The sequence below is a fragment of the Hypanus sabinus genome, chromosome 11 (genome assembly GCF_030144855.1).
Source record: "Hypanus sabinus isolate sHypSab1 chromosome 11, sHypSab1.hap1, whole genome shotgun sequence".
NCBI classification, from domain to species: Eukaryota; Metazoa; Chordata; class Chondrichthyes; order Myliobatiformes; family Dasyatidae; genus Hypanus; species Hypanus sabinus.
Window position 1 is genome coordinate 111495303 of NC_082716.1, and position 22351 is coordinate 111517653.

The window sequence follows — 22351 nt, forward strand, 5'->3', positions numbered from 1 at the left end:
TTCCTTCCCTCTGCTGGCCTGCAGGTCACCCTTGAGCAAGGTGTTTCACCTGCCAGGCAGACAGTCTTTGAAGAGTATTGATAATGGCTGGGGTCACCTGTCTTGTAAAGACACTGCCCAGAAGTAGTTAATGGAAAACCACTTCTGTAGAACAGTTTGCCAAGAACAATCATGGTCACAGATAGAGAAAAGAATAAGATCACCAGTGTGAGGGGTGTCTTCCCCACAGACAACGATCAGATTAAAGGCAGATGGAGGGTCACGACCGCCGACATCATACAGCACAGCACATAATGATGCTGACCCCCTCACCAGCTGTTTACCCCGGAAACAAAATAACTGAGGATGCTGGAGATCTAAAATAAAGACAGAAAATGCTGAAACATCTGAGCAGGCTAGGCGGTGTCTGTTGGAAAAGGATCAGAGCTAACATATCAGGCTAAAGAGACTTTGTCAGAAATGGAAAGGGGACAAAAGAGCAGAAAGTAGCTGGTCAGGCAGCGCCTGTGAAGGGAAGTGGGCCATCAGAGTTTCATGACTTCCAGATGAAAGGTCATGACCCAAAACATTGAATGTCCGTTCTGAATTGGGCAGCCTGCAAATAAAAATCACTGAGCTGAGCGGTACTAAAATTGGCCTTTTGATTTTGTGTTCTATATCCTCTGCTTTTTTGTTGCCATTTGTGCGAATTTTTTTGAGCATGGCAGTTCGATGTCTGATGCTTCTCTATGTGGTTCTATGTTCCTTCTTTGTTTTGTGCCTGTCTGTGAGGAAGATGAATCTTGGGGCTGTATACTACATGCATACTTTCATCATAGATGTTCTTGGAATCTTTGAATCCCTTCGCAGATGCTGAGTCCCTCTAGCAGTTTGACTTTGTTCCAGTTCCAGCAGCTGCAGCCTCTTGTGTCTCCGGGAGGGTAGAGAGCCTTGTGACGGGGTTTGAGGAGTCTGCCTGTGAGCTTCCTCCCAAAGAATGCCAGAGGAAGTCAGTGGGTTAGACAGCATCTGCGGAGGGAAGTTGCCCGTTGACACCAGGTTTAGGAGCAGTTATTACCCTTCAACCATTAGGGCCCTGAACTAGTGTGAATAACTTCACTCACCTCAACACTGAATGGATCCCGCAACCTATGGATTCTACACCTCCTTCTCAGTATTATCTATCTATCTGACTACTTTACGTTTGCACAGTTTGACTTCTTTTGCATATTGGATGTTTGTCAGTCTTTGTCTGTAGTTTTTCACTGTTTCTGTTGTATTTCTTTGTTCTACTATGAATGCCTGCAGGAGAATGAATCTCAGGGTTGTATATGGTGACATACTGCACGTACTTTGATAATAAATTTACTTTGAACTTCAAACTTCTCTCTCCTTCCAAGTTCTGACAAAGGAACTTTAGCCTGAGATGCTAGCTCTGCTCTTCCCACAGACGCAGTCTGGCTTCCTGAGCATTTTCAACCTTTTCTAATTTGTTATGGCTGTTAGGTACATGGATGGCAAGGGTATCGAGGGCTATGGTCCCGCTGCCGGTCGATGGAGGAGGCAGTTTAAATGGTTCAGCATGGACTAGATGGGCCAAAGAGCTTGTGTCTGTGATGTGCTTTTCCATGATTATTTTACATTTGTAGGAGCAAATGAAAAAGGCGACATGGAGTTGGTGTCTGAGCAATGAGCAATTTATTTTAAAAATGGTGCACAGGTGGGTGGCCAAAGCCAATCACCCTACACATCTCTCCGCAATCGTGAAACAAAAAACTCAGTTAACTAACTTCTGATTGTTACATTTCTTCAATTATGTCATTACACAGACTTAATTAAAAGTAAAACCAGGTTTTCATAACAGAATAATACACAAGTCTAATTCAGTTAACAGCAAACCGACGTTTTGGCCACAAGAATAGTGGTGCGCCTTGGCATCATCCACGACCCTGTGGTGAAGCAACCCTAGTCTAATGACGGGACAATTTACAATGACCAATTAACCTATCCACCAATACACCTTTAGACTGTGGGAGGAAACCCACACGGTCTCATCCTCCGTCACTCCAAGGAGAAAAGGCCAAGTTCACTCAACCTATTCTCATAAGGCATGTTCCCCAATCCAGGCAACATCCTGTAATTCTCCTCTGCACCCTTTCTATGGTTTCCACATCCTTCCTGTAGTGAGGTGATCAGAACTGAGCACAGTACTCCAAGTGGGATCTGACCAGGGTCCTATACAGCTGCAACGTTATCTCTCAACTCTTAAGCTCAATCCCATGGTTGATGATGGCCAATGCACCATATGCCTTCTTAACCATAGAGTCAACCTGCGCAGCTGCTTTGAGCATCCTATGGACTCGGACCCAAGATCCCTCTGATCCTCCACACTGCCAAGAGTCTTACCATCAATACTGTATTCTGCCATCATATTTGACCCACCAAAATGAACCACCTCGCACTTATCTGGGTTGAACTCCATCTGCCACTTCTCAGCCCAATTTTGCATCCTATCGATGTTCCACTGTAACCTCTGACAGCCCTCCACACTATCCACAACACCTCTAACTTTTGTTTCATCTGCAAATTTACTAACCCATCCCTCAACTCCCTCAACCAGGTCATTTATAAAAATCACAAAGAGTAAGGGTCCCAGAACAGATCCCTGAGGCACACAACTGGTCACCGGCCTCCGTGCAGAATAAGACCCGTCTACAACCACTCTTTGTCTTCTGTGGGCAAGCCAGTTCTGGATGAACAATGCAAGGTCCCCTTGGATCCCATGAGTCCTTACTTTCTCAATAAGCCTTGCATGGGGTACCTTATCAAATGTCTTGCTGAAATCCATATACACTATATCTACTGCTCTACCTTCATCAATGTGTTTAGTCACATTCTCAAAAAGTTCAATCAGGCTCGTAAGGCATGATCTGCCTTTCACAAAGCCATGCTGACTATTCCTACTCATATTATGCCTCTCCAAATATTCATAAATCCTGCTTCTCAGGATCTTTTCCATTAACTTACCAACCACTGAAGTAAGACTCACTGGTCTATAATTTCCTGGGCTATCTCTGTTCCCTTTCTTGAATAAAGGAACAACATCCACAACCCTCCAATCCTCCAGAACCTCTCCCCTCCCCATTGATGATACAAAGATCAGTGCCAAAGGCTCAGCAATCACCTCCCTCACCTCCCACAGTAGCCTGGGGTACATTTCATCCAGTCCCGGTGACTTATCCAACTTGATGCTTTCCAAAAGCTGCAGCACGTCCTCTTTCTTAATGTCTATATGCTCAAGCTTTTCAGTCCACTGTAAGTCATCCCTACAATCGCCAAGATCCTTTTCCATAGTGAATGCTGAAGCAAAGTATTCATTAAGTATCTCTGCTATCTCCTGCGGTTCCATACACATTTTTCCACTGTCACACTTGATTGGTCCTATCCTGTCACATCTTATCCTCTTGCTTTTCACATACTTGTAGAATGCATTGGGGTTTTCCTTAATCCTGCCTACCATGGCCTTCTCATGGCCGCTTCTGGCTCTCCTAATTTCATTTTCCAGGCTAGTCTTATAATTTTCTAGATCTCTATCATTACCTAGATTTTTGAACCTTTCATAGACTTTTCTTCTTGACTAGATTTACAACAGCCTTTGTACACCACGGTTCCTGTACCCTACCATCCTTTCCCTGTCTCATTGGAACATTCCTATGCAGAATGCCACGTAAGTACCCTTTGAACATTTGCTGCATTTCTGCTATACATTTCCTTGAGAACATCTGTTCGCTATTTATGCTTCCAAGTTCCTGCCTGATAGCTTCATATTTCCCTTTACTCCAATTAACTTGTCTGTTCCTATCCCTCTCCAATGCTATGGTAAAGGAGATAGAATTGTGATCAGTATCTCCAAAATGCTCTCCCACTGAGAGATCTGACACCTGACCAGGTTCATTTCCCAATACCAGATCAAGTACGGCCTCTCCTCCTGTAGGCTTATCTACATATTGTGTCAAGAAACCTTCCTGAACACCTAACAAACTCCACCCCATCTAAACCCCTCGCTCTAGGGAGATGCCAATCAATATTTGGGAAATTGAAATCTCCCAACTCGACAAAACCTGTTATTATTACACCTTTCCAGAATCTGTCTCCCTATCTGCTCCTCGATGTCGCTGTAACTAGTGGGTGGTTTATAAAAAAAATCCAGTAGAGTTATTGAACGTTTCCTGTTTCTGATTTCCATCCACAGAGATTCAGTATGCAATCCATCCATGACTTCCTCCTTTTCTGCAGCCATGGCACTACCTCTGATCACCAGTGCCACGTCCCCACCTCTTTTGCCTCCCTCCCTGTCCTTTCTGAAACACCTAAAGCCTGGCACTTTAAGTAACCATCCCTTTAAGTAACCATCCTTTAAGTAACCTGCCCTTGAAACATCCAAGTCTTTATAATGGCCACCACATCATAGCTGAAAAACTTATTTACACCTTTAAACCAAACAGACTAGATTACTGAAATGCACTTTCTACTGGTCTTTCAAAGCAATGTATTTACAAACTTCAACTCATTCAGAACACCACTGCTTGACATTTAACTAAAAGCAGGATGAGTGAGTATATCATTCCCATCCTAGCTAGTGTGCATTGGCTTCCTGTATCTTTTAGAATTGATTTTAAATTTGCCTTACTTGTTACCACAATACATCACAGAATTGTTTTAATTTTTATAATTCTGCTTGAGCTCTCAGATCTCCTTCAATCAGTATCTTATTTTGAAACAATCGCCCTCAAAAGGTAATTAGCACATCAACTCTCCTGAACTGTGGAACTCAATACCTAAAACTATAAGGGATGAGGTTTCAGTTGACACTCTTAAATACCAGCTCCAAACTTATTTATTTAACCTTGCTTTTAACTAACATCTTCTTTTTATTATTTTCATGTTTGCACTCTACCCCACTGAAAAGCATTTTGAACTACATCATCAGCGTGAAAAATGTTCTAAGTAAGTTATTATTAAGTTGAGAAGAACATCGGGGAAATTACGTGGAAAGATAGTGGGGGAAAGGAAAGGCTCTCTAAGCCAGCACTGATTGTGTCCTGAGGAAATATGATTGAATTGAATCGAATTGAATTTATTACTTACATCCTTCATTTACATGAGAAGTAAAAATCTTTGTCTGCATCTAAATGTGTAATGTACAATTTATAGTAATTTATAATAAATAGTATGTACAACAGGACAGTCAATATAACATAGAAATACAGTTGTATCAGCATGAATTAATTAGTCTGATGGTCTGGTGGAAGAAGCTGTCACGCAGGGTGGAAAGCATTCAGGAAGGGAGGCATCAGTGTCGTTGACGCGCAGGGTGGACTGTTACGGTTTGAATACCTTGCCACACGTGCCCCATGTTCCTGTTGTCACAGAGCGGTCTGTGAATTTTCTGTGCATGCTTGTGTTTGTCTTCCCAATGGCACAGGAGATCACAGCTCTTACTGACCTTAGAGACATCCTGTCCTCCTGCTCTGAAGGCAATGCCCCGATCCCTAAGCAGTACATGGAACTCTGCAGTCAGCTATGATTTCTGAGAATACGTACACAACGCTGCGTCGGGTCTCGCCGATGATGTCTTTGATCCACAGCATCTGCAGTTGTATTTTTGAGCTATGATTTCCGGTTTGTGCTGGCACTGAATTGACTTTATTTCTCACATCCCTCACATACACGAGGTGTAAAGATCTTCACGTTACGTCTCCATCCATATGTGCAATGTGCAATCATAGTAATTTATAACATATAGATCAGTCACTGTAATAAAGAGTACACTCAAATCAGCGTGAGTTCATCAGTCTGATGGCCTGGTGGAAGAAGCTGTCCCAGAGCCTGTTGGTCCTGGCTTTAATGCTGTGGTACCGTGTCCCAGATGGTAGCAGCTGGAATAGATTGAGGTTGGGGTGACTTGGGTCCCTAATAATCCTACAGGCCCTTTTTACACACCTGTCTCTGTATATGTCCTGAGTAGTGGGAAGTTCACATCTACAGATGTGCTGGGCTGTCCACACCACTCTCTGCAGAGTCCCGTGATTAACGGAAGTACAGTTCCCATACCAGGCAGTGATGCAGCCAGTCAGGATGCTCTCAATTGTGCCTCTGTAGAAAGTTCTTAGGATTGGGAGCCCATACTAAACTTCCTCAACCGTCTGAGGTGAAAGAGGTGCTGTTGTGCCTTTTTCACCACACAGCTGGTGACTACAGACCATGCGAGGTCCTCGGTGATGTGGATGCGGAGGAACTTAAAGCTGTTCACCCTCTCAACCCCAGATCCATTGATGTCAATAGGGGTTAGCCCGTCTCCATTCCTCCTGTAATCCACAACCAGCTCCTTTGTTTTTGCGACGTTGAGGGAGAGGTTGTTTTCTTGACACCAATGAATAACACAAATTTGTTGCCACTGCCTCAGCAGGAAGTACTGGGGATATTCAGCGTATCAGGCAGAAGGAAAAACTGTGTTAACATTTCAAATCAAAGATCCTCCCTCAGGCTATTTGTTACATCCATTTCTCTTTCCTCAGATAACACCTGACCCGCAGATTATTTCCACCACATTGTGCTTCTTATTCCCCATCCTTCCTCTCACTAGCTCTCCAACATTAGCTGTGGTAACAGCACCTCAACTCCACTCTTGGTACAATTAGCTCATGTTGAACACCAGCCCACTGTTTGTTGGCCCCTCAAAGTCCAACCCTAGCTCCTTGTCATGAGAGGTGGAACTGGGTAGGGCTGGCCAGAGGGGCTCTGGTAAAGCTGTACAGCCAGTCCCCTGAACAGTGTAGACAATGGATTTAAAAAATCCATTGGTACTCCAACCACACCATCAACTTTGGACGATGGAGACAGGAGGTCATCAATGGCATAGGCTCCACTCAGGAGCTAAGGGCCCAAACAGAAGGTCAGTATTTGATGGCTCTGGGCCCATACTTGCTGCAGTTTTAGAAGAATGAGGGGAGAATATCACTGAAAACTGTCAGATAGTGAAAGGCCTAGATAGAGTGAATACATAGAGCATGTCTTCCCATGAATTAACCAAAATGAGGAGGAATTTCTTTAGCCAGTGCGTGATAAGCTGTGGAATTCATTGTCACATAGGATGTGGAGACCAAGTCATTGGGTATATTTAAAGCAGAGGCTGATGAATTCTTGATTAGAAGGGGCATTAAAGGCTTTTGGTGCAAGGCAGAAAAATGGGGTTGAAGGGATGAATCAGCCATGATGGAGTGCCAGAACAGATTCGATGGACTGAATGGCCTAATTCTACTGTTATGTTTTACCATCTCACAGTCTAAATGACCCCCTCCCCCTCATCCTCACCACATTCTACAGGGGTTGTATTGAGAGCATCCTGAGCAGCTGCATCACTGCCTGGTTTGGAAATTGCACCATCTCGGATGGCAAGACCCTGCACGGATAGTGAGGTCAGCTGAGAAGATCATCGGGGTCTCTCTTCCCGCCATCACGGACACTTACACTACATGCTGCATTCGCAAACAGCATTATGAAGGACCCTATGCACCCCTCATTCAAAGCCTTCTCCCTCCCTCCTGCCGTCTGGGAAAAGGCACCGAAGCATTCGGGCTGTCACGACCAGACTATGTAACAGTTTCTTTCCCCCAAGCTATCAGACTCCTCAATACCCAGAGCCTGGACTGACACCTTACTGCCCTATTGTCCTGTTTATTATTTATTGTAATGCCTGCACTGTTTTGTGCACTTTATGCAGTCCTGGGTAGGTCTGTAGTCTAGAGTGTTTTTTTTACGTAGTTCAGTCTAGTTTTTATACCGTGTCATGTAGCACCATGGTCCTGAAAAACGTTGCCTCGTTTTTACTGTGTACTGTACCAGCAGTTATGGTCGAAATGACAATAAAAGTGACTTGACTAAGTAACACGGCTCAATACCGACTCCTGTGCCGGAACCTTTCTTCGCGCATTCAGTCGCAGGACCGGACGTTAATAGCAGCGTGTGCGGGGCGGACGGATCCGAGTGTCGGTGGGAGTGCTGGTGACCGTAAATCAACTCGATGTCTCGGCGGGAAGGTGAAACGTGCGGGTGGTGCCGGTGGGGAGGCGGCGGCTGCTCTCGGCATTTCTCATTATAATTAGACATAAATCCGCCCTTATCAGCAAACCGCCCGGCCGGACCGAAAATGGTCCTGAACCAAGGCTTTGGGCTGGGACAGGTTTTATGCTGACGCACTGGGATTGACAATGGCCTGACCCAAGCGAATCGAGGTTTATGTCGCCCCAGCCAATCAGAACAAAGAAGGGGGCGGGTTCTGTTTTTAAAGAGCCGGCCGGTATGGCCGATTGAAGGGAGTGGCTGCAAAAAAAAAACATCACCCGTTCTGTCCTTTAATCTGCATCAAACGGTGCCTTCAGTGACTTACTTGCAGTTCCTCCAGTCTGGCAAACTGCCTTTGTGCTCATGATATGGCAGATATCTGGGTGATCTGGTCATCAGCGGGCTAGAGAAACGAAAGGCAGTCTAGCCACTAACATTGCAGAACCCCTCGATTCTGCCCTCAAGGATCGCCCCGTGCTTCATACAAAGGCACTGGAGGAACTCAGTGGGTCAGGCGTCATCTATACATCAATGTTTTGGGTGGAGACCCTTCATCTGGACTGGTGTCTCCCCCCAGATTCACGTTCATTTGATTTATCTCATGTAGATCGAAACATAGGTGTTGGTAAAAACCAACAAAATCTAAGGATGTGCTGGGGGTCATCCCGCAAGTGTCGCCACACATCCCGTCGTCAGTATAGCATCACACACAAAATGCAGCAGAACGCAGCAGGCCAGGCAGCATCTATAGGGAGAAGCGCTGTCGACGTTTCGAGCCGAGACCCTTCGTCAAAATAACATGCTCGTTTGTGCTTAGCACCCTAACGCAGAACACCACAAGCGACAAAACATCCACAGCAAAACAAGCCCCGTTCTCCTCTCCAGCCAGCTACCAGCATACAGTCCAACAAGCCCAAGAGAGGCCTTCTCCGGCTGCCAGCTTCCAATGCTCTACCGGGTACACAGACTACTTCAGTGAACTCGAACTTCGAACCATTTTCATTCTCAATTTCTGCTCCAACAATGCCCCACATAAGCTCTTTTATACATCAGATACAATTTCAGTGTAAGTTTGCACACACCCCTCTTCCACAGGTATGTCCAGATCTCTCAGCTTCTGTTTTATTTTTCAGCCTCCGCTTCATAGTTTCTAAAATAACTTGACTATTTCAGTTTACATGCTATCACAGAAATTTCCTCTCTCATTCTTCACCCCTACCTTTCTGTAATGTTACTCCTAATTTTTTTTTAACGGCCGGTTTGTGTCGGGGCGGGGGAGCAACTTTTGCTCTCGGGAGGAAATTTTTACATGGCCTGAAAACTCCGTGGCACTTTTAACTTAACATTATATAAAAGAAAATTCCGGCAGCGAGGCAACAAAGGCTGTGTGTACAGAAGCAGTTCAGTTACTGTGCAGCAGAGCTTTGCCCCGCTGTGCAACCGAAAACTATTTTGTCTTCTCACTTTTCCAGTTGTGATAAGGAACCTTTGACCCCAGTTGTCAGTCCATTCCTCTTCCTACTGACGCTGCCTGAATTGTTGAGAGTTTCCAGTGTTTTCTAATTTTATCTTGTATTCTAAATAGCTGCAGATCTTTTTTGTAATACAAGCAGTTTGTATTCACGTAACAACATCGCCCTTTAACACAACGACACTTAGGTTAACAAGGCTAAATTAATGTTTGTTGTGGTAAGACTTCACAGGTGTAAACCCGATGCCTGATATTTGAACAATTTAAGTGCCAGGTCAGCGTGTCAGGTCCGGGGGCGAGGGACAGGTTGGTTCCGCTTGCTGCTCCAGAGTGTTTACTTGGCTCTGGAATAAACTGGCCCTGTGGCTTGCTTCAGCTGCAGTGACGCCTGGCTTCGTGTCTTTCAGAAAATGTCAGTTCTGAATGCTATTTGCTTACTTTTATTGTTTGCACAATTTGCTTTTTTTCTCTCTGCACAACGGGTGTGTGACAGTCTTTGCTTTGTGGCTGCCTGTAAGGAGACGAATCTCAAAGTTGTATGATGAATACACACTTTGATAACAAATGTACTTTGAACTTTGAGGAGAATACCCCATTATCTGATTAAGTTATCTTTAAACAAATTTCTTTTCTTTCATTAGCTTCAGATGTGAAGACTGGTGCAGACTCTGACAGTGAGGTACTAAGTAATTCTGTTAATTAATAAGAAAAATGTGTTAGACGACTGGTGTCATCTGTTGTGTCCGGTGCTCCTGATGCAGCCTCCTCTACGTTGGTGAGACCCATCATAAATTCGGGGACAGCTTCATCGAGCACCTCTGCTCCAAAAAGTGGGACTTCTTGGTGGCCAAGCATTTTAATTCCTTTTCCAATTCCTGTTCCAATGGGTCGGCCCATGGCCTCCTTTTGTGCCACGATGAGGCCAACCTCAGGGTTGAGGAGCAGCACCACATATTCTGTCTGAGTAGCCTCCACTCTGGCCTCTTATCTCTCCTCACTTGCCTATCATCTCCCTCTGGGTCCTCTTCTCCTTCCCTTTCTCCCATGGTCCACTCTCCTCTCCGATCAGATTCCTTCCTCTCCAAACCTTTACCTTTCCCACCCACCTGATCCACACATCACCCTCCAGCTAGCCTCCTTCCCCTCCCCCCACCTTTTTATTCTGGCATCTTCCATTCCAGTCCTGAAGAAGGGTCTCAGCCCGAAACACCAACTGTTTATTCATTTCCACCAATGCTGCCTGACCTGCTGAGTTCCTCCAGCATTTTGTGTGTGTTACTCTGTCCATAGACCCTGTCTGACCTGCTGAGTTCCTCCAGCATTTTGTGTGTGTTACTATGTCCATAGACACTGTCTGACCTGCTGAGTTCCTCCAGCATTTTGTGTGTGTTACTCTGACCATAGACACTGTCTGACCTGCTGAGTTCCTCCAGCATTTTGTGTGTGTGTGTATTACTGTGTGTTTGTTTTGTCCTTCCGTGTACCACTAGTATTCAAAATGATCTGTATCTGCAGTATCATTCATTTGATGGGTTTATGATGCCATGGTAATGAGGAAAAACAAACTGCTGGAGGAACTCAGCAGGTTAAGCACCATCTGTAGAGACGAAGGGATGGACAATGTTTCATTGTAAGACCCAGCGTCAAGACTGAGAGAGAACTCTCTATCCAGTGAGTGGGAACAGTGAGCAAGGGGCTGTTAGGTTGTAGATGCAACCAGATAATGTGGGGGGATAATGAAAGGTCTGAAGATTCACTTTATTTGTTTCTTGTACACTGTCGATAAGAAGTATTCACTCACCACTTGGAAGTTTTTGTGTTTTACTGTTTTACAATGTTGAATCATAGTGGATTTAATTTGGCTTTTTTTGACACCGATAAACAGAAAAAAGACTCTTTTGTGTCAAAGTGAAAACAGATCTCAACAAAGTGATCTAAATTAATAACAAATATAAAACACAATAATTGATTGAATAAGTATTCACCCCCCCCCCCCCCCCCCCCATCAAGTCAGTATTTAGAAAACACACTTTTGGCAAAGATTACAGCCTTGAGTCTGTGTGGATAGGTCTCTATTAGCTTTGCACATCTGGACACTGCAATTTTTCCCCATTCCTCTTTACAAAACTCTGTCAGATTGTATCAGGATTGTGAATGAACAGCCCTTTTCAAGTCCAGTCACAAATTCTCAATTCGATTGAGATCTGGACTCAGACTTGGCCACTCCGGGACATTAACTCTGTTGTTTTTATGCCATTCCTGTGTAGCTTTGGCTTTATGCTTGGGGTTCATTGCCTTGCTGGAAAAAAATCTTCTCCCAAGTTGCAGTTCTCTTGAAGACTGAAACATAGAAACCTAGAAAACCTACAGCACAATTCAGGCCCTTCGGCCCTCAATGTTGTGCAAACATGTCCCTACCTTAGAAATTACTAGGCTCACCTATGGCCCTCTAGTTTTCCAAGCTCCATGTACCTGTCCAGGAGTCTCTGAAAAGACCCTATCGTATCCGCCTCCACCACCATTGCCGGCAGCCCATTCCACGCACTCACCACTCTCTGAGTAAAAAACTTACCCCTGACATCTCCTCTGTACCTGCTCCCCAGCACCTTAAAGCTGTGTCCTCTTGTGGCAACCATTTCAGCCCTGGGAAAAAGCCTCTGACTATCCACACGATCAATGCCTCTCTTCATCTTGTACACCTCTATCAGGTCACCTCTCATCCTCCGTCGCTCCAAGGAGAAAAGGCCAAGTTCACTCAACCTATTCTCATGAGGCATGCTCCCCAATCCAGGCAACGTCCTTGTAAATCTCCATCAGGTTTTCCTCCAAGATATTTTGCTGTATTCATTTTACCCTCTACCTTCACAAGCCTTTTAGGGGCTGCTGTGGTGAAGCATCCCCACAGCATGATGTGACCACCACCCTGTTTCCCGGTAGAGATCGTCTTGTGTTTTGATGATGTTCATAAGTCAAACATAACATTTAGTCAGATGGCCAAAAAGCTCAGTTTTAGTTTCATCAGACCATAGAACCTTCTTCCAGCTGACTTCAGAGTCTCCCACGTGCCTCTGACAAACTCTAGCTGAGATTTCATGTGAGTTTTTTCAACAGAGGCTTTCTCCTTAACTTCCTCCCATAAAGCTGTGACTGGTGAAGCATGAGGGCAAGCTGTTGTATGCACAGTCTCTCCCACCTCAGCCACTGAAACTTGTAACTCTGCCAGTGTTGGCATAGGTCTCTTGGTGGCCTCCCTCACTGGAATGTGGGAGGAAACTGCAGCACCTGGAGTAAACTCACATGGTCACAAGGAGAACGTGTAAACTCCTGACTCAGAACGATGGGAATTGAACCTGGGGCACTGGCATTGTAATAATGTGACGCGAACTGCTACACTATTGTATTGCCCTAATCCACTGCTGACGGCTTATACAGTAATGATGTACTTTTAAGTAACGTTTGTAATTTAGTTATCTTCTTTGCTGGGGAGAGTATAATGTTTAATGCCTTTTAGTTTGAGATACAGCACAGTAACAGGCCCTTCTAGCCCAATGAGCTCGCACCGCCCAATTACACCCATGTAACCAATTAACCTAATAACCCCTGTGTCTTTGGAGGAAACCCACGCAGTCACGGGGAAAATGTACCACCTCCTTACAGACGGTGGTGGGAACTGAACCCGGGTTGCTAGTGCTGTAAAGTGATGTGCTAACCATGGCGCCCCTTTGAGAGCCATTAGACCTAGGAGCAGAATTAGGCCATTGGCCCATTGAGACTCCTCCATCACTTCATTATGGCTGGTCCATTTTCCTCTCAGCCCCAAGTTCCTGCCTTCTCCCTGTATTCCCTGACTAATGAAGCATCTATCAGCCTTTGCCTTAGGTAGATCCAGTTACTTGCGGAGTCTACAATAACCACAGTATCACAACGTAGAAGGGGTCTTTGTGGATTGAGTGATTGTGTCCACAGCTGAATCTAGCTCTGCTTGTTTCGTTTCAGAGCCCGGATTCCCAAGGGGAAGCAAGTGAAGCACTGGATGTTTCTGAAAGTACGTACCGTTATTGATATTGACTGAGACATTTATTCGCATTTCCAGTCTTATTTCCTCTGCCTCCTTTTATTCCCTGTTTGAAATCTATGGTTTACTTATGGAACCCCCTACAACTCCGATGAGAGACTTTCTAGAAGTTAGTCTCATGTTATTTACCAAGTAAGCAGCCTCCGCCTTCGCCGTTGTGATTGTTCAGTGTAATGTTTCACTTGAAAGAATCTAAAATAAGTAAAAAACAGACATCATAACTTTAATATACACTCAGTGGTCACTTTATTACATTACAAAAGATGTACTTTTGTACATCTACTCATTAATATCGAATCAGCCAATCATATGGGAACAACTCAATCGTTCCCGTAGTATGCAGACATGGTCATGAGGTTCAGTTACTCAGACCGAACATCAGGATGGGGAGGAAATGTGATCTGAGTGACTTTGACCCTGGAATGATTGTTGGTGCCAGATGGGGTGGTTTGAGTATCTCAGAAACTGCTGATCCCTGGGATTTTCAACCACTGGAGTAGGGGTTCCCAATCTGGGGTCTGCAGACCTCTTACTTAATGCTATTGATAAATGGCATAAAAAAGGTTGGGAACCCCTGCTTTAGAGTTTACAGAGAATGGTGTGACAATCTAAAAACAACCGGTGGGCAGCAGTTCTGTGGGCGAAAGTCAGAGGAGAATGGCCAGACTGGTTCAGGCAGGCAGGAAGGCCACAGTAACTCAAATGGCCGCTCTTTACAACCATGGTGTGAAGAAGATCATCTCTGAACGTGCAACGTGTCAAATCTTGAGGTGGATGGTCTACAGAGGCAGAAAACCACATATATACACTCAGTGGCCACTTTATTAGGCACAGGTGGTACTGAGTGTAGGGCATAGAGCAATTCCTATGTTCTATCATAACTTTAAGCACTTAAAATAAGCCTCCTGTCAGTCTTCTTCAAAGGTTCAAAGGCACAATTTAATGTCAGAGAAATGTACACAATATACATCCTGAAATGCTTTTTTCTTCACAACCATCCACGAAAACAGAGGAGTGCCCCCAAAGAATGAACGACGGTTAAATGTTAGAACCCTGAAGTCCCCCCCAGCTTCCCTCCCTCCCCTGCGTAAGCAGCAGCAAGCAACGATTCCCCTCCCCCCACCGGCAAAAATAGAGCGCACCCACTACCAGCACTCAAACGTGAGCAAAGCAACAGCAAAGACACAGACTTGCAGTTACCCCAAAGACTACGTTGTTCACCAGATAATTCGACATACCACAGGCTCCCTCTCTCTCCAAATAAGGGAGAAAGACATGACTCTGTTTTCCAATGAGGGAGGAGGCATAACGATGTTAAAAGTCCGTTACTTCGCTTTTTTCGAGCTCTGTGCCTGGAGGTCGCAAAGATCCCGGATCCTCAGGCACACAGCGGATGTTCCCACTCCCCCAACGACACACGGGTCTCCTGTGGCGACACCGACCTTTGATCCGCCCACCTCCAGTCCCTTGAGGTCCCAGGCTTCTGAATCCATGCCGAAATCTTGGGCCGAGACTTTGGCGTGCCGAATAGCTGCTGATTGTGGAACCCAGAGAGCGGGTCCCATTCCCGCAAAGAACCGTAGTCAGCGTGTAACTCCAGGTCAGGGTCTTCAAGAGAACCCAGAAAGGGAAAAAAATAGATACTTAAGATGGAAATAGAACTGTTTTCAAAAATGCAAGCAAAGGAGTCACTGTTGGGCAATGTAACTACTTAACTCCGCCTCCTCAATTTTCCAAAGAATAACCTTATTTTAGGTAGTTTTTCTACTTAGAGATGGCATCAATTTCTGGAACTTCCCATAATTGCCCCCACCCCACCTTCATTCCGCATTCTTGTTTTCATCTCACACCTTCTCTTCTTACCTGCCCATCACCTCCCTCTGCTGCTCTTGCCCCCTTTCCATCCTTCCATGATCTTCTGTCCTTTCCTATCAGAATCCCCCTTCTCCAGCCCTTTATCTCTTCCACCAATCAACTTCCCAGCTCTTCACTTCACCCCTCCCCCTCTCCTGGTTTCACCCGTCACCTGCCGCCTTGTACTTCTTCCTCCCCTCCCCCACATCTTTCCCTTTCCTTCCCAGTCCTCATGAAGGGTCTCGGCCTGAAAGGCCCACTGTGTAATCCCATCCACGGGTGCTGCCTGACCTGCTGAGCTCCTCCAGCATGTTGTGTGTATTTCTACCTGGGCATATCTTCCAGCCCCAGCAGTATGTAACTTTCCTCTGCAACTCTACAGCGCAATTGCTTCCAATATAGTCCTCAGGCTGTGGCCTACCGAGTGTTGTACATACACTCACAATGCCTCCCTGCTCTGTTATTTGTTGCATCAATGTGAGCTGTGCTGTGGGAGGCGTGTGCACTGTTAGTTCTCTCAGGGTTGGCATGCTGGTTCCATGTACAAATTGGTACCAGGAGTTGCTGCATTTGCCATTTCATAAGCTCATGCCCAGTATGATTGTGACCTCAATTCTACATTCCCATCTATCCTTGGTAACTTTTGTCCCTCTTGAATTAGGGTCAGATTAATTGTACAGATTTCCTCACTTGTAGACTCCAGTCAGTCTGGATCGGTGACATCTCCTCCACGATCTCTATCAGCACAGATGCGCCACAAGCTGTGTGCTTACCCCCCTGCTCTGTACTCTCTTTACACACCAATGACTGTGTGGCTAAGCACAGCTCCAACGCCATATCCAAGTTTGCTGATGACACCACATTTGGGAGCCGAATCAAAGATGGTGACAAATCAGAGTGCAGGAGAGAGACCGAAAATCTGGCAGAGTGGTGGCCACAACAACCTCTCAGTCAATGTCAGCAAAACCAAAGAACTGATCATAGACTTCAGGAGGGGGAAACCAGAGATTCACGAACCAGTCCTCATCGGGGGATCAGAGATGGAGAGGGTTAGCAACTTTAAATTCCCAGGTGTTATTATTTCCGAGGACCTGTCCTAGACCCAGCACGTAAGCGCAATTGTGAAGAAAGCACAGCAGGACCTCTGCTTCCTTAGGAGTCTGGAGATTTGACATGACATCTTAAACTTCGACAAACTTCTATAGATGTTCAGTGGAGAGTGTATTGACCGGCTGCATTATAGCCTGGTATGGAAACGCCAATGCCCTTGAACAGAAAATCCTACAACAGGTAGTGGATTTGGCCCAGTACATCACAGGGAAAACCCTCCCAACCATAAAACACATCTAAATGAAACACAGTCACAGAAAAGCAGCATCTATCATCAAAGATTATTACCATCCAGACCATGCTGTCTTCTTGCTGCTGCCATTAGGTAGAAGGTACAAGAGCCTCAGGACTCACATGAACCTTTACTACCACACAGCCATCAGGCTCTTGAACAAAGGGGTTAACTAGACTCACTTGCCCATCCACTGACGCGTTCCCACAACCAATGATTTCACTTTAAAGACTCTTTATCTTGTTATTTCATGTTCTTGTTACTTATTGCTATTTATATTTTCATTTACACAGTTTGTGGTCTTCTGCACTCTGGTTGATCTTTCATTGATCCTGTTATAGTTCTTCTCTAAATTTGCTGAGTTTGCCCACAGGAAAATGAATCTCAGGGTTGCATACGCTGACCTATATGTACTTTGATAATAAAATTTACTTGGACTTTATTTTGATTTTGGTTGAGCACCCCTTATCAAAAAAAACCCAGAAATCTGATTTTTTTTTGAATGCTGGCATGACGTCAGAAATGGAAAATTCCTCAAGGTGCTGGGAGGGTTCCCGAGTGATGAGCCCCAGTTTCTGAGAAGTGACCTCACTTCCCAACGCCGGCCCCTAGGCCTGAGTCAACATAGCAGTGGATCTCACCTACCGTGAGCGGGGCTCTGCTGCCATCAATTTGCTTATAGCAGTCATGACAGCCAGTCCTTTGTGTAAATTACACACAGCGATTACTAAGTGTTTTACACTTATCCTCTGCTCTGTGCTGTGAAAATATTAAAAAAGGCCTGCAGTTACCCCTAGGGGTAATAGTGAAAAGAAAAAGATATTTATGTTTATCTATAGCAGAGAATGACAAGTTGTTAGGAAAACTTGACAGTGGTGTTAAATGTGAAGCATCTGACCATGGTGTTGGGACAACCAGCATCTATAACTTGAAGAAACAGAGGACAAACTGTTAAAGTTCTAGACTAAGAGTAATGACCAAAAGATGAAAAATATAAAAACACTGCATGAAACGAAAAATGAAGATCGTGTATTGAAAGGGTGGATTTGCCAGCGTTGGAGTGAACATACAGTTGCAAGAAAAAGCTTGTGAACGTTTTGCCTGGTTTTCTGCATTATTTACTCATAAAATGTGGTCTGATCTTCATCTAAGTCACTGCAATAGACAAACACAATCTGCCTAAACTAATAACACACAAACAATTGTACTTCTTCTCATCAATACTGAGTACATCGTTTAAACAATCACAGACTAGGTTCAAAAAAGTGTGTGATCCTCTGGGATAATGCCTTCTGCAAAAGTGATTTGGAGCCAGGTGTCCCAATCAATGAGATGAGTTGGGAGATGTGGGTTGTAGAGGTACCCTGCCCTATAAAAAGGACAAGACAACAGAATGGTTTAAAACGAAGAAATTTCATGTTTTGTAATGGCCAGAACGTAACGATACTGTGGCATAACCTGCAGAGGGCTGTTCATGCAAGGTATCTCAGAAATATTAATTAATTGAAACAGTTTTGCATGGAGGAAGGGTCTAAAATTCCTCCTCCTCACCATTGTGCAAGAGATCAGCAGCTACAGGAAACATTTGGTGAAGGTTTCTGCTGCTAAAGGAGTATCTACTAGTTATTAATCACTAGGGTTCACATACTTCTTCCAGCCTGGACTGTGAATGATTAAACAATGTGTTCAATGAAGACATGAAAAGTACAATTGTTCGTGTGGTGCCAGCTTAGGCAGGTTGCGTTTATCTGTTATTGTGACTTAGTTGAAGATCAGACCACATTTCATGAGTAACTAATGCAGAAAAACAGGTAATTGCAAAGGGTTCACTAATTTTTTCTTGCAACTGTATGCCACTTAACAGTATGCTGATCATGAAATAAGCAAAAATCTATCATGATAAACTGAAAATTGAAGGTTATTGTGAAACTTCAAGAAAAGGCATGGCATTAAATTATTAAATATTTGTGGCAAAAGCACATCACTGAACACAAAGCAGCAAAGAAATTCATTGATGAATGTGTTTGCCAAATCGTTGTTGATGAACATCTTGACATCAGAACAAGTGTGTTGTTCCTTCTCACAATGATGCCAACGATGATGTTCTCTCTCCCTCAAGTCCAATCTTCCACCTCATAATGATGTCTCTCTCCTTCAAGTCTGATGTTCCACCTCACAATGATGTCTCTCTCCTTCAAGTCTGATGTTCCACCTCACAATGATGTCTCTCTCCTTCAAGTCTGATGTTCCACCTCACAATGTCAACCCCTTCCCTTCCAGCCCCCTCCCTTTTCCCTGCCCCTACACTTTTCCCTCACCCCCTCCTCCAAGCTCCCTTCCTCTCTCCCTATCCCCCCCTACCCTTTTCCTGGTCTTCTTCCTCTCTCTTTGTCCCCATCTTTCCCTGCCTCCTACCCTTTTCCCTCTCTCATTCCTCTCCCCCAGCCCCCTTCCTCTCCCAGCTCCCTTCCCCTCTCCCTGCCTCCTTCCCACTCTCAGTCCACAATAGAGATCATATCAGAATCAGGTTCATCTATGTTTCTATCACTCACATGTCACAAAATTTATTTTTATTTTGCGTAAGTAATAAAATTACTACAGTACCATGCAAATATTTTAGGCACTTGAACTATCTGTGCCTGAGACTTTTGCACGGTACTGTGCACATTATTGTTTCATGCACAAAATTATTTAGAGTATTGTATAAAACTGCCTTCAGTGTACATGTATAAGCTGTACGTGTAACGTAAATGGTGTTTGTATTTAGACTTGGGTCCCATCCCCAAGCTATCTCTTTATAAAAATGCAAATATTCTAACTGGCTGCCTCACTTTCTGGTGTGGGGGAGTGACTGCACAGGGTCAAGATGAACTGCAGTGAGTTATACAGTTTTGTCAGCTCTCCATCATGAGCACTAGACTGTGTAGTATCCAGGACATCTGCAAGGACTGAAGCCTTAAAAAGGTGACGTCCATTGTCAAGGACCCCCATCACCCAGGTCATGTCCCCTTCTCATTGCTACCATCAGGGAGGAGGTACAGGAGCCTGAAGGCACACACTCAGTGATTCAGGAACAGCTTCATCCCCTCTGCCATCAGGGAGAGGGTACAGGAGCCTGAAGACCCACACTCAGTGATTCAGGAACAGCTTCTTCCCCTCTGTCATCAGGGAGGAGGTACAGGAGCCTGAAGACACACACTCAACGATTCAGGAACAGCTTCTTCCCCTCTGCCATCAGGGAGGGGGTACAGGAGCCTGAAGACCCACACTCAGCGATTCAGGAACAGCTTCTTCCCCTCTGCCATCAGGGAGGAGGTACAGGAGCCTGAAGACACACACTCAGTGATTCAGGAACAGCTTCATCCCTTCTGTCATCAGGGAGGGGGTACAGGAGCCTGAAGACACACACTCAGTGATTCAGGAACAGCTTCATCCCTTCTGTCATCCGATTTCTGAATGAACATTGATTTTTGAAGAACATGATCTGACTACTTTATTTAATTAATGTTTTTGCACTAATTTACTTTAACTATTTACTATATATATGTGTGTACGTACTGTAATTCGCAGTTTTCCCTCTGTTATTCGCAAAGATAGCAAATTTCACGACATATGCCGGTGATATTAAACCTGATTCTGATCGTGTTCATGGGTTCCTGGATCATGCAGATATATGATGGCAAGGGAGAAAGCTGTTACTGAACCACTGAGTTTCTATCTTTGGGCTCGTGTTCCTCCTTCCTGATTGTAGTAACAAGGAGAGGCCATGTCCCCATGGTGGGTGTCCTTGTGATGCATGTCCCGTTCTTGAGGCACTGCCTCTGGTAGATGCCCTCACTGATGGGGAAGTGGTTGCCTGTGATGGAGATGGCTGAATCTACACTGCAGCCTGTAGCGATCCAGTGTACTGAAACCTCCATACCAAGCTGTGATGCAGCCAACATCACAGATAAGTCCCCAGCACTGATTACGATTGCACTCCACTCATAAACTGTACAAAAAAATTTACACCTACTAAGCAGGATGTTGGAGGAGCTCAGCAAGTCAGGCTGAGGGAAATAAATGGTCACTGTTTTGTGCCGCGACTCTTCATTGTGAGGTTCAGCTAATTTTCTGGTCAGGCAGTGTCTATGGAGAGAAATAAACAGTAGCTGTTTCGTATGGAGGTGTTTCAACAGATCTTGATGATTTCATGATCAGTCCTAATGAAGGGCTTCAGCCCAATGTGTTGATAGTTTATTCTCCTCTGTAGATGCTGCCTGACCTGCTGAGTTCCTCTGGCATTTTGTGTGTGTGGCTCTGGTTTTCCAGCATCTGCAGAATCTCTTGTGTTTAAGATTTGCTGCCCTTTCTTATTTTCTCAGAATCAAAGGTCAGAATCAAAATCAGAGAATCAAAAGAATCAGAGGTCGGAATCAAAATCAGGTTTAAGATCACTGACATATGTCATGAAATTTGTTGTTTTGCGGCAGCAGTATGTTGCAATGCATAAAAAACTATAAATTACAATATGAAAAAAATTATACAAAGTAGTGAAATTATTTCAGTTGCACTCTCGGCCATTTCTGGCATCTCCAAGTGGTAGTTGGGGCAGCACATTAAGGTAGCAGTTAGCGTCGGCGACCTGGGTTCAATTCTATCATGTCCGTAAGGATTTTGTATGTCCTTGCCATGACTGTGTGGGGGTATTCTCAGGGTACTATGGTTTTCTCCCACATTCCTGCGGTGCACAGGTTAGTGGGTTAATTTGTCACATAGATATAATTAGGAGGCCCTTGGGCCAGAAGGGGTGCATCTCTAAAAGATAATAGAGCTGGAGAAGGAGGTGGAGAATCTATCTTATAATGCAGTTGGTTATGGCTTGAAGTAGATTTGCTAGTAGCTTTCCAAAGTGAGCTGGACAAATGTTTGAGTAGGAGGAATTTGTGGGGCTGTGATGCAGAGGACTAAATGGAGGGTCTGTCAAAGAGCCAGCAATGGGATAAGAGGACTCGCCATGCTCTGCTTGAATCGGTCATTGCTGACTTCCTTCCACAGTGGACTTACTGAGGAACTTGCTGTCGCGCTCCCTGGATCTGCAACAGGCAGCACCCGAGCAGCTACTGGAGGAACGGAGCCTGGAAGGGATTGCCAAGTACATCCTCAACAAGACATGTGAGTGTCCAATCATTCAGCAATTACTGAGGTGCAGTATATTATACCTACCCTATGCTCAAGTCTACAATATTGATTTACTTGAAGCTCATAGTTTCTCTTTGAGTTCAAGTTTATTGTCATGGGCAGGTGTAGCCAGGGTTAAATGCCATAAGACCATAGACATTAGGAACAGCATTAGGCCATTCAGCCCACTGAGTCTGCAATGCAGCAGTAGGACAGTACATTGTAAACATGACAAACATAAATTAAGACAAATTATGCATAACTTGCATGACATAGTAAACAAAAATAAAGATAATTTATCAGTCACTGACAGTAAGCATGCAGGTACGGCAGGCAGTGAAGAAAG

At 44.7% G+C, this 22351-nt stretch overlaps 1 protein-coding gene across 7 annotated transcripts in view; it reads left to right on the top strand.

The window, feature by feature from the left end:
- sirt2 (sirtuin 2 (silent mating type information regulation 2, homolog) 2 (S. cerevisiae)) overlaps positions 1–22351 on the top strand; it is a 120092-nt gene that overhangs the window by 20881 nt on the left and 76860 nt on the right. For 3 of the 7 annotated variants that reach the window (XM_059985135.1, XM_059985134.1, XM_059985136.1), the window contains exons 5-6: positions 13571–13619; positions 21883–21999. In XM_059985135.1, the coding sequence (XP_059841118.1) occupies position 13619; positions 21883–21999 (118 nt within the window). In that variant the 5' untranslated portion in view covers positions 13571–13618. Of the gene's footprint in view, positions 1–7972; positions 8079–9410; positions 10254–13570; positions 13620–21882; positions 22000–22351 lie in introns of those variants that run through there. The other 4 variants (XM_059985133.1, XM_059985132.1, XM_059985137.1 and 1 more) reach the window with 4 other exon arrangements.